The sequence below is a fragment of the Engraulis encrasicolus genome, chromosome 13, assembly GCF_034702125.1.
Source record: "Engraulis encrasicolus isolate BLACKSEA-1 chromosome 13, IST_EnEncr_1.0, whole genome shotgun sequence".
Classification (NCBI taxonomy): Eukaryota; Metazoa; Chordata; class Actinopteri; order Clupeiformes; family Engraulidae; genus Engraulis; species Engraulis encrasicolus.
In genome coordinates, this window is record NC_085869.1 from 52,901,133 (window position 1) to 52,913,768 (window position 12,636).

General features: G+C 46.6%; 2 protein-coding genes across 9 annotated transcripts in view; both read left to right on the top strand.

Moving 5' to 3' along the window:
* Positions 1 to 7,744, top strand: part of zeb2a (zinc finger E-box binding homeobox 2a) — a 77,047-nt gene extending 69,303 nt beyond the window's left edge. For 5 of the 7 annotated variants that reach the window (XM_063214239.1, XM_063214241.1, XM_063214242.1 and 2 more), the window contains 3 exons: positions 77 to 2,112; positions 2,749 to 2,929; positions 5,309 to 7,744. In XM_063214239.1, coding sequence (XP_063070309.1) covers positions 77 to 2,112; positions 2,749 to 2,929; positions 5,309 to 6,096 — 3,005 coding nt within the window. In that variant the 3' untranslated portion in view covers positions 6,097 to 7,744. The remainder of the gene's footprint in view (positions 1 to 76; positions 2,113 to 2,748; positions 2,930 to 5,308) is intronic. The other 2 variants (XM_063214243.1, XM_063214244.1) reach the window with 1 other exon arrangement.
* A 2,207-nt stretch (positions 7,745 to 9,951) lies between these two features.
* Positions 9,952 to 12,636, top strand: part of gtdc1 (glycosyltransferase-like domain containing 1) — a 49,615-nt gene continuing 46,930 nt past the window's right edge. For both annotated transcript variants that reach the window (XM_063214707.1, XM_063214708.1), the window contains exon 1: positions 9,952 to 9,996. The gene's annotated coding sequence lies outside the window, so the exon portion shown is untranslated. The remainder of the gene's footprint in view (positions 9,997 to 12,636) is intronic.

Consider the following 12,636-nt stretch of genomic DNA (forward strand, 5'->3'; position numbering starts at 1 on the left):
CTCTTCTCTTCTCTTCTCTTCTCTTCTCTTCTCTTCTCCTCTCCTCTCCTCTCCTCTCCTCTCCTCTCCTCTCCAGGTGAGAAGCCGTATGAGTGCTCCAACTGTAAGAAGCGCTTCTCCCACTCGGGCTCCTACAGCTCCCACATCAGCAGCAAGAAGTGCATCGGCCTGATCGCCATCAACGGCCGCGTGGGACGCAACGGTGTGGGCGGCGGCCCCAACAGCAAGCCCGGCTCCTCCCCCAACTCCACCGCCTCCTCCCCGGGCAGCCCCGCTCTGGCTCAGCTCCGCCACAAGCTGGAGAACGGCCGTCCCGGGATGACCGCAGCAGACCACCACGCCGACATCAAGGCCGAGCCCATGGACTTCGCTGAGTACCGTCTCATGATGCAGCAGGAGTTCGGAGGACATCACCACCCAGGGGGTTATGTCAACGGAGGTGGTGGGAGGGGCGGCGGGAGCCCCCTGGGAGTCCATGCTCCTTCCCAGAATCCACTGCAACACCTTGGGATGGGGCTGGAGTCTTCCTTGCTGGCACATCCCATGATGGCCAACAACCTGAGCGAAGTGCAGAAGGTCCTGCAGATCGTTGACAACACCGTCTACAGGCAGAAGCTGGCGGACGGCAACCCTGAGGACATCTCCAAGCTGAGGGCCTACATGAAGGAAGTCGGGGCTCAGATGGAAGAGCAGAAGCTTGCGCTGGCCGCCTCTCCCAGGTTCCCCGGTGGCGTCGGCCACAACAGCCCCACCAAAAGCATTATCGACTACACCCTGGAGAAGGTCAACGAGGCCAAGGCCTGTCTCCAGAGCATCACCGAGGACTCAAAGAGGCGGGTGATGGACATCAAGAAGGAGAAAGGCCCAGACCACCACCATGGGGCGGACGAGAAGATGAGAGAAGACAGGGACGGCCAGTTTGCGCCGTTCTCCTGCCAGTACTGCAAGGAGACCTTCCAAGGGCCCATTCCCCTGCACCAACACGAGCGGTACCTCTGCAAGATGAACGAGGAGATCAAGGCTGCACTGAAGCCGAACGAAAGTCTTACTCCGAACCACCGGGGGATGTTCTCCGAACAGCAGGCCATGATGCTGCAGTCAGCCCTGTCTGAGCGGGGAGCCACCAGCCCCATTAACCTCTTCAAGGACCATGTGTCCGTCCTGAAAGCGTACTTTGCCATGAACACCGAGCCAAACTCTGAGGAGCTGCTGAAGATCTCCATTGCCGTGGGTCTTCCCCAGGAGTTTGTCAAGGAGTGGTTCGCACAGTGGAAGGCCCAGTCGCTGCAAAACGCGTCCAGGAAACGGTCCAGGTCACCTGCCCCTGAGCGAAGCAGCGTGGACAGCAACCATGGCCTGGCTCGGGAATCAGCACTTGCCAGATCCCCCATTTCCCTTGCCCAGTACGCAGAGGCCGTCTCAGAGCACCAGCGCAATGGTGACATGGGGCACAGACTAAGCAAACCCCACCAGTTTACAGGTGTGAGGCGTGAGATGGGGGACAAACCACTGGACTCCTCCTTGGACCACTTGAGAAGTGACACATCTTCACCCTTGAACCTCTCGTCCACCTCCTCCAAGAACTCATACAGTAGCTCTTACACTCCAAACAGTCTTGCCTCCGAAGACGCTCACGTTGACGCTCCACTGGATTTGTCACTGCCAAGACACCTAAGGGACCTCAAGCCGGAGCGCAAGCCCAAGGTCAACGGCTTCACTATCGAGCGCAGCAACGAGCCCCTAAAACACGAGAAGGGATCCGATCCTCTGGATCTGGCCCACATCAAGAAGGAGTTCAGCGGGTCCAACAACAACAACGGCATGGCTAACAACCACAACAACGAGAGCCAGCAGGAGAAGAGCTCCAGTCCCATATTTGGCATCAACCCCTTTGGTGGGGGTCATATGTACACTTCGCTTCCACCACATGGGGCTTTTCCACCGCCCACCTTCATGCCTCCTGCCCAGGCCAGCATCCCAGGGCTGAGGCCCTACCCAGGGTTGGACCCCATGAGCTTCCTGCCACACATGGCTTACACTTACGCCGCTGGGGCTGCCACGTTTGCAGAAATGCAACAGCGGAGGAAGTACCAACGAAAGCCCGGCTTCCAGGTATGGTAGATTTGGCACGTTTTCTAAAATTTGACCTGAAATGATTAAAAAATGTTATACTCATATATTTTGTTAATATGCTGTTAAAATATATTGCTTCGTCTTTTAAATACGATATTGACATAACATGGTTGTGTTTTAACCTTGCAGTAAAATAAATTAGTTCTATTGACTGAAAATCACATTTTTCTGTGGAATTACCTAAGTGGGTGCTGTGTCTGAATTGGTCAGATTAAGAGGCCCTCTTTACCTAAGAAGGTACCTCCGTTGTTTTTGTGCAAAAGCATCTTCCTTAAAACCCAAAATGCCCATATGTTGCCCCTTCCTAGACATCTCCTGGGAACGAGGGTCTTAGCACAGGTTACAGAGATAAGCCCTGTCCAGACTTGGGATCAAACATAGCAACAGAAGGTGTCTACCGTTGTAGGTGACAGGTGTGGCTCACCAATAGTATTGCGAGGCAAGACAAAAAAATCTGCTTTTCTCACAGGGGGAGCCACTGAGAAAAAAAACCCTCCCCTCCGACTAATCCCCACTTTGCTCCCATAGACATTGAACTACCATCGTCAAGCACCTTGCTCTGTTCATCTGTGACCGTAAACTAAACAAAAATGTGGGGGTTTGTTTTTCGCACAGGGGGAGCTACTGGACAGCACAGCAGACTATCTGTCAGGCTTGGAAGACCTGACAGACACCGATTCCCTGCTCTCACGGAAGAAGATTAAGAAGACAGAAAGTGGTATGTACGCGTGTGACTTGTGCGACAAAACATTCCAGAAGACCAGTTCCCTCCTAAGACACAAATATGAGCACACAGGTATATAAAGTTCAGACACTTCTTTTTTACCCCCCCTCATTATCCACTTTTGAACCTCCCCCACCTCCAACCCCACATTTGTTTTGTTGTTTTTTTATCCATCTTATTTTCTTGTTTTCTTTTTTTCCGCTCTCCCATACCCTTACCAGTGTTTCACTCCATCCATGCATTTTTTAAGTTGTATAACCTTTAACATGTTTCTTTCCTTTTGACAGGCGTTAGCTTAAGTTTGTCTCACATGGTGAATTCAAATTGAAGGGCCCTAAATAAATATATATACGTAGCTCAGCATATGGGCACAATATTGTCTTAGTTGAAATAGATAATATTTATTTTTTTACACCAATAGTAGACATTATACATAAAGTGCGCACAATATGTTGTGTATGAATACTGCATAGTGTGCCAAAAACTACCGGTATTTTTTCAACGACACATTTCTTTAAGCACGTTAAGACCACATAATCAGCGGCAGTGGAAGGGTCGTTAGTCAGTCAGGATAACAAACATACCAACCAAGAGCCAGGTGCATATGAGACTAATGTGTGTGTCTGTGTGTGGCATTTCTCTGCCTCGATGTGACCACCCCCTACACCACTCCCTACATACATCCCACCACCACCACCACCACCACCACCCCACACACCCACCCATCCACTGCCTACCCCCGCCACCACCACCTCACTCCCCCACCCCACCTCACCACCTCCACCATGGGGACTCCTCTCTTTCACTAGCTTGCATCATCCTCGGCCCGCATTCCTCGGTGCAGGAATGCGCGGTGAGGAATCCGCTGTCTCGCCTATTTTTGAACTTGATGGGGGGAGGCCGACTGGGTGAGCTGCAGGAGGAGGAGGAGGAGGAGGTGGTGAAGGTGGAGGAGGAGGAGGTGGAGGTGGTGGAGCAAAGTTGGCTGGCTCGGTGGCTGGGTTGGGTCGGGGGGGTAAAAGGGGAATAGTGTGTGTGTGTGTGTGTGTGTGTGTGGGGGGGGGTCATCTCAAGTATGGCAGCTATGGGAGGCGTCACAAGCATTCCTCGACTATCTATGGGCCAAGAATACAGTACACACATTCATCTCTCAACACATCTGCGCTTCGAAAACTTGTGTGCCTGTGTGCTTGTCTACGGGGGGTTAATATATTTAGATAAGAGCAAGGCAGATGACACATAAAAAAACTTTACAGTCTTTCATTGAACTTGACTGTGCATTTGTCATCAATACATACAGTACATACATACATACATACATACGTATACATGTACATTCAATGAATCTCATATGGGCTGAGGGGACAGGGAAGTAAGCAGAGCAAGCAGTGTGAAAATATATTTAGAGTATTTATAGTTTGTGTATACTGGTGTGTGTGGGGGTATGTGATCGGGGATGATTGACAGAGAGAGAGAGAGACAGAGAGAGAGAGAGAGAGAGAGAGAGAGAGAGAGAGAGAGAGAGAGAGAGAGAGAGGGAGAGAGAGAGAGAGAGAATGAACAAGTGAGCGAGAAAGTATGAGAGAGAGAGAGCAAGAGTCAGTGAGTGAGCAGGGGGGGGTGGTTGCAGATCCTTTTACACGTCACACTGTCACAAGGAGCCTGACTTAACCAAGCATTTTTAATCTGGAGGCATGATGTCATTAGGCATACATGCAGGCCGGCCGCGGTGTTCTGATGCGGCCCGCCCGCCCGTCCATCCGTCCGTCCGCCCGTGTGCCAGCCCGCGCGCACGCACGCCTCAGTTTCACCTTGTGCCACACGGTGTGCTAATCACCTGATCTCTGCTGGCTGCATTCAACACAGTCACAGACGGCCTCAGAATAGCATGCCTGGATTGTCACTTAGCCTAGCCAGCCTCCTATTAGGGTGCTCCCTCCGCGGTGAACCAATGCTAAATAAGGCCTGAAATGCAAGATGGTGGATGTTAATGAAAGAATAACAGTGTCTTACTTGACTTGACTTGACTGACTGACTGAATGCTGACTCATGAGGGAATCGACATACAGTGTTGTACTTTGGTGTCATTTTCAAATGTCTATTGAACATTACGTTAATGTTCGTTACGTTATGAATATAATGTAACATTGAACGACTTGTTTTTTAAAATAAATAATAGCTGGCTTTTTTTTAACTTCAAGCTCTGAAATGATTAGCCAACAAAGTCATTGAAGATGCCGAAACAGAAAGCCTTTTGCGAGAATAGCTTGACATGTTGAAATATCTGTGTCTGTGGTGGTTTATGAGGAGTTAAAGTTATACTATGCTGGCAAGCCAGGAAAAAGTATTCAATTTCTGAGATACTTTGTAATTTATTGTTTTGGACGAGACCCATGCAAGGCAGCCATGCGCTAACCCCCCTCGCCCCTGTGTGTCCCTGTGTCTCCGCAGGCAAGAGACCCCACCAGTGCCAGATCTGCAAGAAAGCCTTCAAACACAAGCACCACCTGATCGAGCACTCGCGCCTCCACTCGGGCGAGAAACCCTATCAGTGCGACAAGTGCGGCAAACGCTTCTCCCACTCGGGCTCCTACTCGCAGCACATGAACCACCGCTACTCCTACTGCAAGAGGGAGGCGGAGGAGCGCGAGGCCGCCGAGAGGGAGGTGCGGGGCGAGGGCAAAGGAGGCACCCCTCTGGGAGGAGGAGGAGGCGGAGTAGGAGGAGGAGGAGGAGGAGGGCCGCTCATGGAGCCCACCGAACTGCTCATGAGGAGGGCCTACCTGCAGGGCCTCGGGCCCCTGGGGCCGTACTCCGACCCGGAGGACCAGGCGGAGGACGGGCGTCACGGGGGCCGAGGAGGTGGAGGCGGTGGTGGTGGTAACACCATCCTGCGAGACGGCTCGGAGGGAGGAGGCCAGGGAGGGGTCAAGGAGGCGGAGAACGGAGCGTACAGGGAAGTGATGGACAGGCGGGCGGGAGGGGAGGTGAGGTTTGGTGGAGGAATGGGGGAGGAGGAGATGATGGAGGCTGAGGAGGAGGAGGAGGAAGAGGAGGAAAGGGAAGGGCACGGGAGGAAGAGCCCGGCGATGAAGGACGACGAGGGCAGGGAGATGGGAGGAGAGATGAGGGGTGCGGAAGAGAAGGACAGCTCGCCTGGAGGGAAAACGGAGAGCAAGTCAGACCGTGAAGAGGAAGAGGAGGAGGAGGAGGAGGAGGAAAAGGAGGACTCTCATTAACTACTACTGCATTTTTTGGATACAAGCTTCCAGCATTCTTTTTTCGCCCTTTTTTTTCTTTTTTTTTGTCTTTCACACTTTCTCATGTGCTTGGTTTCCCTTCTTCGACTCCCGTGGCAGACTTGAAGCCAAATTTGTTTTAGCAAAAAAAAAAACAACAACAACCAACAAACAAACGAACATACAGACAGACAGACAAACAAGCAAACGAGAAACACACTGCTGTGGTGGCCGAGTTGTTCAAGTGTGTGCCTGAGGCTCTAGAGACCATGAAAGCAAGTCGCGTGTCAAAGTGTGGCAAAAAGGACAAAAAATGTAATAGTCAAGGCTGGGTGGGATTGTTTAAAAATCCGTATTATGCAAAGTATAAGTAATAATGTTCATCATTATGAAATAATAAATAAAAAAATGAAGTTCTTTTTTATGTACAGCATGGGCGCCTCAAAAGTTGTTTGGTGCTGATGTCCTAAACCCCTGTGTTTCATTGTGTGTATAGCACAAACCAGGAAATTGCACTCTGTTAAATCACTACAGAAAAAGAAGAAATATTAGAAAAAAATGAAGTGTTGCCTATGTGTACACGTCTTGTCAACGTGTCTGCAGGCACAGTAGCAGTGCGCTGGTGTAATATTATGTCTACCACTTATTGTGACGTCCTTGGTTTTGCCCTTCCTATATTTGCCAGACCAGCCACACATCCTGGGCCTCGCTCTGACTCTTTTGTATGTGAAACAATGCTATTTAAACAATACCTGTACCTGTTTTCAACATGTCTGAAGTCTTAAAACGACTGGGGACGCGGGTGGGGTGGTTTGGGGCGGGCAATTACAGGGAAAGGGGAGATTGAAGCTGTGTTGGGCTCATTGTCTGGTGTGTTGTTGCGAGCCTCACTTTTGTGTTTCTTTTTTTAAAAGAAAAAGCCTTATATGCAAACCCTCTCACCTGTGTGTATCTTAAAGTGCCATCCTTGTACAGCGCAACGCAAAGTTTACTTGTGTTTCTCTTTGCGCCGGCTTCAGTATTAAATAAACTATTCACCCTGTTCTTTGAAGTACCTATGTCAGTATTAGTATAGCTAGACTGCAGTTCTTTAGTTTACATATGTCTGTGCAATTTTCAGTATTTTCATGTTTTTTGTCAGTATTACTTTTTTTGTTCTTATTTTTTTCCAAGTTCAAATTTCATTTGTTTTAAATTTAAAATACCATTTTATTTATGTGACTCATTTTATATTTCCTAATTTTATTTATTTCATACTGTAGTGTACAGTATTATAGTTCCTCAATATATAGATATATTTTAGTAAAAGGATCCTGTCATTGATTAATGGAGCAAATTTTACATAAAAAAGAGCATTTATTGTATCAGGAACCATTCATTGTACAATGCAATGTTAAAATTTTCTTTTAATTGTTCTCTTTCCTTCACTTTCCAGATACTGGAAACTCAAAAATTTGGGAACTTTTGATACCGTACTGTGAAAACACTGTATTTTTGACTGAAAGAAGAAAAATTCCACTTTATTCTTTTTTTTTAGCTAAAGAGATGAAGAGGGACTGATGTTAATGGGATTCTTGAAATGTCTGTTGAAGTGTAATTGAATTTTTAATTTGTAATTTCTCTTGGAAATGACCTTGCTCGAATAAATGTAGCCAAATTAATTTTTTGGGGGTGAGAGATCTAATTTACTGCACACACATTTCAAGACACAGAACAATATCACAGATAATCCACACAAGCATTTAAGTTTCCATCTTAGTATACTCATTTCTGTAATTGGACCATTTGATAGCACAGCGAATAGAACAATATTAGGCATAAAAAGCACATGTGATGTGGGTCCAAATTATTAAGGCTCACTAGAAGATTCTGATTCATGATCATGCGGCAGTAAGAAGATGAGGATGATTAGCGGAGAATGAGAGATGTATTTCATGTGGAGCTTTGTGACACAGAACTGAAGTTATGTTTCAATCCGTAGTCCTTTATAGTCAAAACCTTTCCTCCCTTCCTCGCTATCTCTTTATCCCTCATAGCTTTCTGTAGCTGTATTTCTCTCTCTCTCTGTCTCTCTGTCTCTCTCTCTAGAGAGGATATATGTGCAGTGCGTATAGGTTGTGCCAGGCCCATATGCAGCCATAGCAATACACTAATCATAATATTATGGGACTCCGCCTCATTAATCTTTTAAATGGTTATTTGCACAGTTCAATAATTTGAACTTTTACCTTCTGATGTGGGTTTAATTTTGAGTGGCAACTTTATCAGAGTGTTTCAGAGAGGCTAAAATTACATTAGGCTCTTTGATGTTGAGTGATGCTGGCTGAAGTGAAATTGCCATCAGCTGCTGCTTGCTGCCAACAGCCTTGAACTGTGGAAGTTCGATCTGAAGAATTAGGCTACATTAACCGTGACCTGCCCAATTTAACTCTTAATAGGAGAAGCAGGGAGCTGAACTCATTAAAGAGACACTATATGAACTGGACTACTCAGTCATAGTTTCAGCCTTTTCCTATACGGTTATGTGAAGTAAAAGGACCTGTAAGAGGTGTGAGGTGATGCCAATTAGGAATTGTTATGCGACTAAGGGGTCTTACACACCAGGGCGGTAAAGCGTTGCGGAACGGCCGCGTTTTTTACCGGCGTCGGTGAAAATACATTGAAACCTATCTGTCCTTACACACCAACCGGCGGTAGTCGGGCGCTAAGGGCGAAATATACCAAAGCTGAATGGAGCGGTCGCGGGACGAATGCGGTCTTTCTGCTTAGTTTCGGCCTGTGTGTTTTTCTCTGCCTTTCACACTGACAGCGTCGGCGTGCGCGGCCAGTCCTGTTCAAAGCCCTCCCCACAGCCAAAGCGTGCTACTTTGCCATTCATTTGAACGAGACACCGCCGGTCGCCGGCGTGAAAAATACGCTCGAGTTCTATTTTCCAAATGCAGCGCGGCGCGGAGCCGGCTCCCGCGCCGCTGACGCCCCACTACTGCCGGTTGGTGTGTAAGGACAGATATGTTTCAATGTATTTTCACCGACGGCGGTAAAAAACGCGCCCGTTTCGCGAGCTTTACCGCCCTGGTGTGTAAGACCCCTAAGATGAGCCACCGCGGTTAAAGTGAATGGAAGACAGCTAAGCATATAGGCCACTGTAGAGATATCCACAAAGTTAAAAAAGGCATAGGGCCTACATGGCCCTACCATGGCTGATATGGTACAGCACACGTTTACCACTCGGCCGACCCGGGTTCGATTCCCGGTCCGGGTCCTTTGCCGGTCCTTCCCCCTCTCTCTCTCCCAGCTCACTTCCTGTCTCTCCTTCACTATCCTGTCTCACAAAAACCAATAAAGGCTGAAAAGCCCCAAAAAATACTTTAAAAAAGGCATACATTAGGGTGTGTATGTAAACAAAAAAAAGGAGGTGGGGAAAGACAAGGGGAATAATATCATCCCCACATAGAATATGCAATATAGACATGGATAAAATTTGTATAGAGCCTTTCTTTAGTTGACCTATATCATGTAGACTACAGTAGTCTATATTCCTCCCATATATATTTTGTCAGTATTAAATAGTCTTTATTGCCACACGAGTAATCTAAAATGTGCAATGTGTATGCAATGATAATGGATAACATATTAGGCCTACTTGTAATAGCCTATAGGCTATATTTCATTGGCTTTGGCCGATATGTGTCCACACACAGAATATCTATTTGAACACATCACAATAATAGGCTAATATAGGCTATGCATTTTTTTTGTTAAATAATACCAATTAAATCATACTCTAAAGAAAAAAAGAAACACACAGTAGGCTACTGAGAGCGCCTGAGATGAGCATGCGATGACGCCATTACGTTTGCGTATGATGTAGTAAAGCGACGTTTCAAGAACCAGGAAGAGGTGAGTGCATTTCTGATTTTACACTAGGCACGACCCGTGCCGTCTGCTTCTGAAACAAAATACCCTATTGGGCTAAAAACTTAAATTCTTAATCCGAGACGATTTGCACTTCTTCCAGTGTAGCCTACCTCAATTTCAAACCATTAAATCGTTAGTTTCAGAACGCAGAATGTCACGCCAAACTTATTTTCTGATACCAGGTTGTACGCTGTGAGGATGGATTGTAGCCTGCTCACAGGGAAAATGAAATCGTTTGAGACACAAAGCGACGCACGTTACAATCTAACGCATGGTTAATGCCAATGCTAGTGATCTGTCATGGACTGACGTTCGCCGGTTGTTTGTGAAATACGAGATGCAGCTTTCGATGGTTACTTTCCTCCAGGCTATCATTTCATCTGGAGATGACCACGTGTTCGTCACGACTGTTTTTGTGTTTGAGACAGGCTCTCCGCATTCTTAAACTCAGTCACATGCTTCTAAACCTAATAAAGAAAGCCATAAAGTCATGTTTAATCAACATGCTATTCAATCTCAATGAATACGTCCTTCTCGACAAATGAGTGTGTATCTGTAACCTACAGCCCCACTCAACCCCCCCCCCTCCATGGATAGAACTAACCATTCATTTATTTAATAATGCTCAGCATGTGTATCCCCGTGACTCAGCTGTATTTGTAGCCTATGATGTCTCAAAACTTACAAAAAAAGGCAATGCATAATAGTATGAATGAATAACCACACTGAAGAAGACACAAGACAAAATGGCTTTGCAATTTAGTGAATGCTAAAATGCAGTCATATCAGAAGCTGTTACTTTTTCAATTGGGTGCGTGCAACAATGTTGCGACTTGTTTCAGGACTGCCCCTAGAATGGGATGAGTCCTTTTTAAGCCATGCTGAGTGGAAGCAATTGACACTCACATAATTTGATTGTAGGCTATAATATCAATGAAAGGGCGCTGAATTTTTGGTGTAATCCTAAACAGCACTTTACACAGCCTGGGTGACTATTTAAAATAACAATCTCTTCCGCCCAATTTACATAGGCCTAGTTGTCTCCATGATTTTCATATGCTGTGTTACAGAAGAAATAATAAAAAAAACCCTAAACAAACAAAACTAGAAATGCACTCAAGTGCAGACCTCCGCCAAGGAAGCTGTTTGATAGAAGATTTGACTATGTTACACCCTCATTTTTTCTCAATTCTTTCTGTTGTGTTTTTGTGGAGTTAGAAACTGGAATGTCAAAATTCGCCTTATGTCGCAATGGTGTAGAAACTTTTTGAAAAATCCTGGATCTCCATCGTGATCCGAATCACTACCAAAATTTAATTGCTCCTTTTGTCATTTCCAACCACTCCACAAAATTTCATCCAAATCCGTTCATGACTTTTTGAGTTATGATGCAGACAGACAGACAGACAGACAGACAGACAGACAGACAGACAGACAGACAGACAGACCAACACAACCAAAAACATAACCTCCTTGGTGGAGGTAACAAAATTCCATTTCAGTTTCACAGTTCCACTTCTACATAAACCCATTAGAGGTCCAAAGGTAACACAGTCATCTACGTAATTCTGGTGCTATAACTGAAAACTCTACTGTTCTGTAACCTTGGCAGAAGGAAGAACCTTGGCACTATACCACTCTATACCAGTCTATACCAAGTCACCACTTAGCAAGGCGAATATTTTTTTTAGAGAACATGGTTTATGTGTAGCCTAGTGTTCGCCATTCTTCCCTGAAGGCTGCACGTGCCTGTACTATGGGGCCCTTCATGCTTAGAGCCAGATTGGCCCGGTCGCTCCTCAATTCTGTCAGAGAGAGAAGACTGCCAGCCATAGCCATACTGAGCTCGCTGCCTGCCTCGCCTCGCCTCGCCTGAACGCTCAATTCTCCCCTTCACACAAGCGTGGAGAGATTAGCATGTTTCAACTTTCCCCCGTAATTACAGCCGTGCTCTCTCTTTCAGTGGATCCTTTAATGATTAGCGTTAGCATAAAGCCAGGGTATGAGGGACGCGACAGCCTCAATTAAAAAAGACGAGCGAAAGAGAGAGAGAGAGAGGGAGAGGGAGAAGGAGAGAAAAAAAGTCACTTCTCAGTCACTCCACTGAAACCTTAATCCGTGGAAAATGTTAGCCTTCTTCTCGCTTCTTTTAATGTGAGATCAAAGGCGTTATGAATAGTTTTACAAGCCCCCATGTCTGATATGCTAACCCCATGAAAGTGGCATTGTCAGAGAGTCGAAATCCTCACGCCCACTCTCACTCTTATAATGAAAAGGTTTGGAGAGACATTAGTCAACATTTTATATGGGTGACATTGTGTGAAATGAAATGAAGCTCCACCTCAACAGCTAAGTAGCAAGTGGTGCATGCACGCAAGAGAGAGAGAGAGAGAGAGAGAGAGAGAGAGAGAGAGAGAGAGAGAGAGAGAGAGAGAGAGAGAGAGAGAGAGGCTACCTTGCAGCATTGTAGGTGGAGAGTGAGAGTCATTAGGTTGAGAGTGATCTCATAAAAAGTCACGCTGCTGAAATTGTGATATCCCACATCTTATTTTCTGTTAAGTCATTGAGGTGGCCTGGCGGTAGGGTACTGGGTTACTACGCCGGCGACCCGGGTTCGATTAC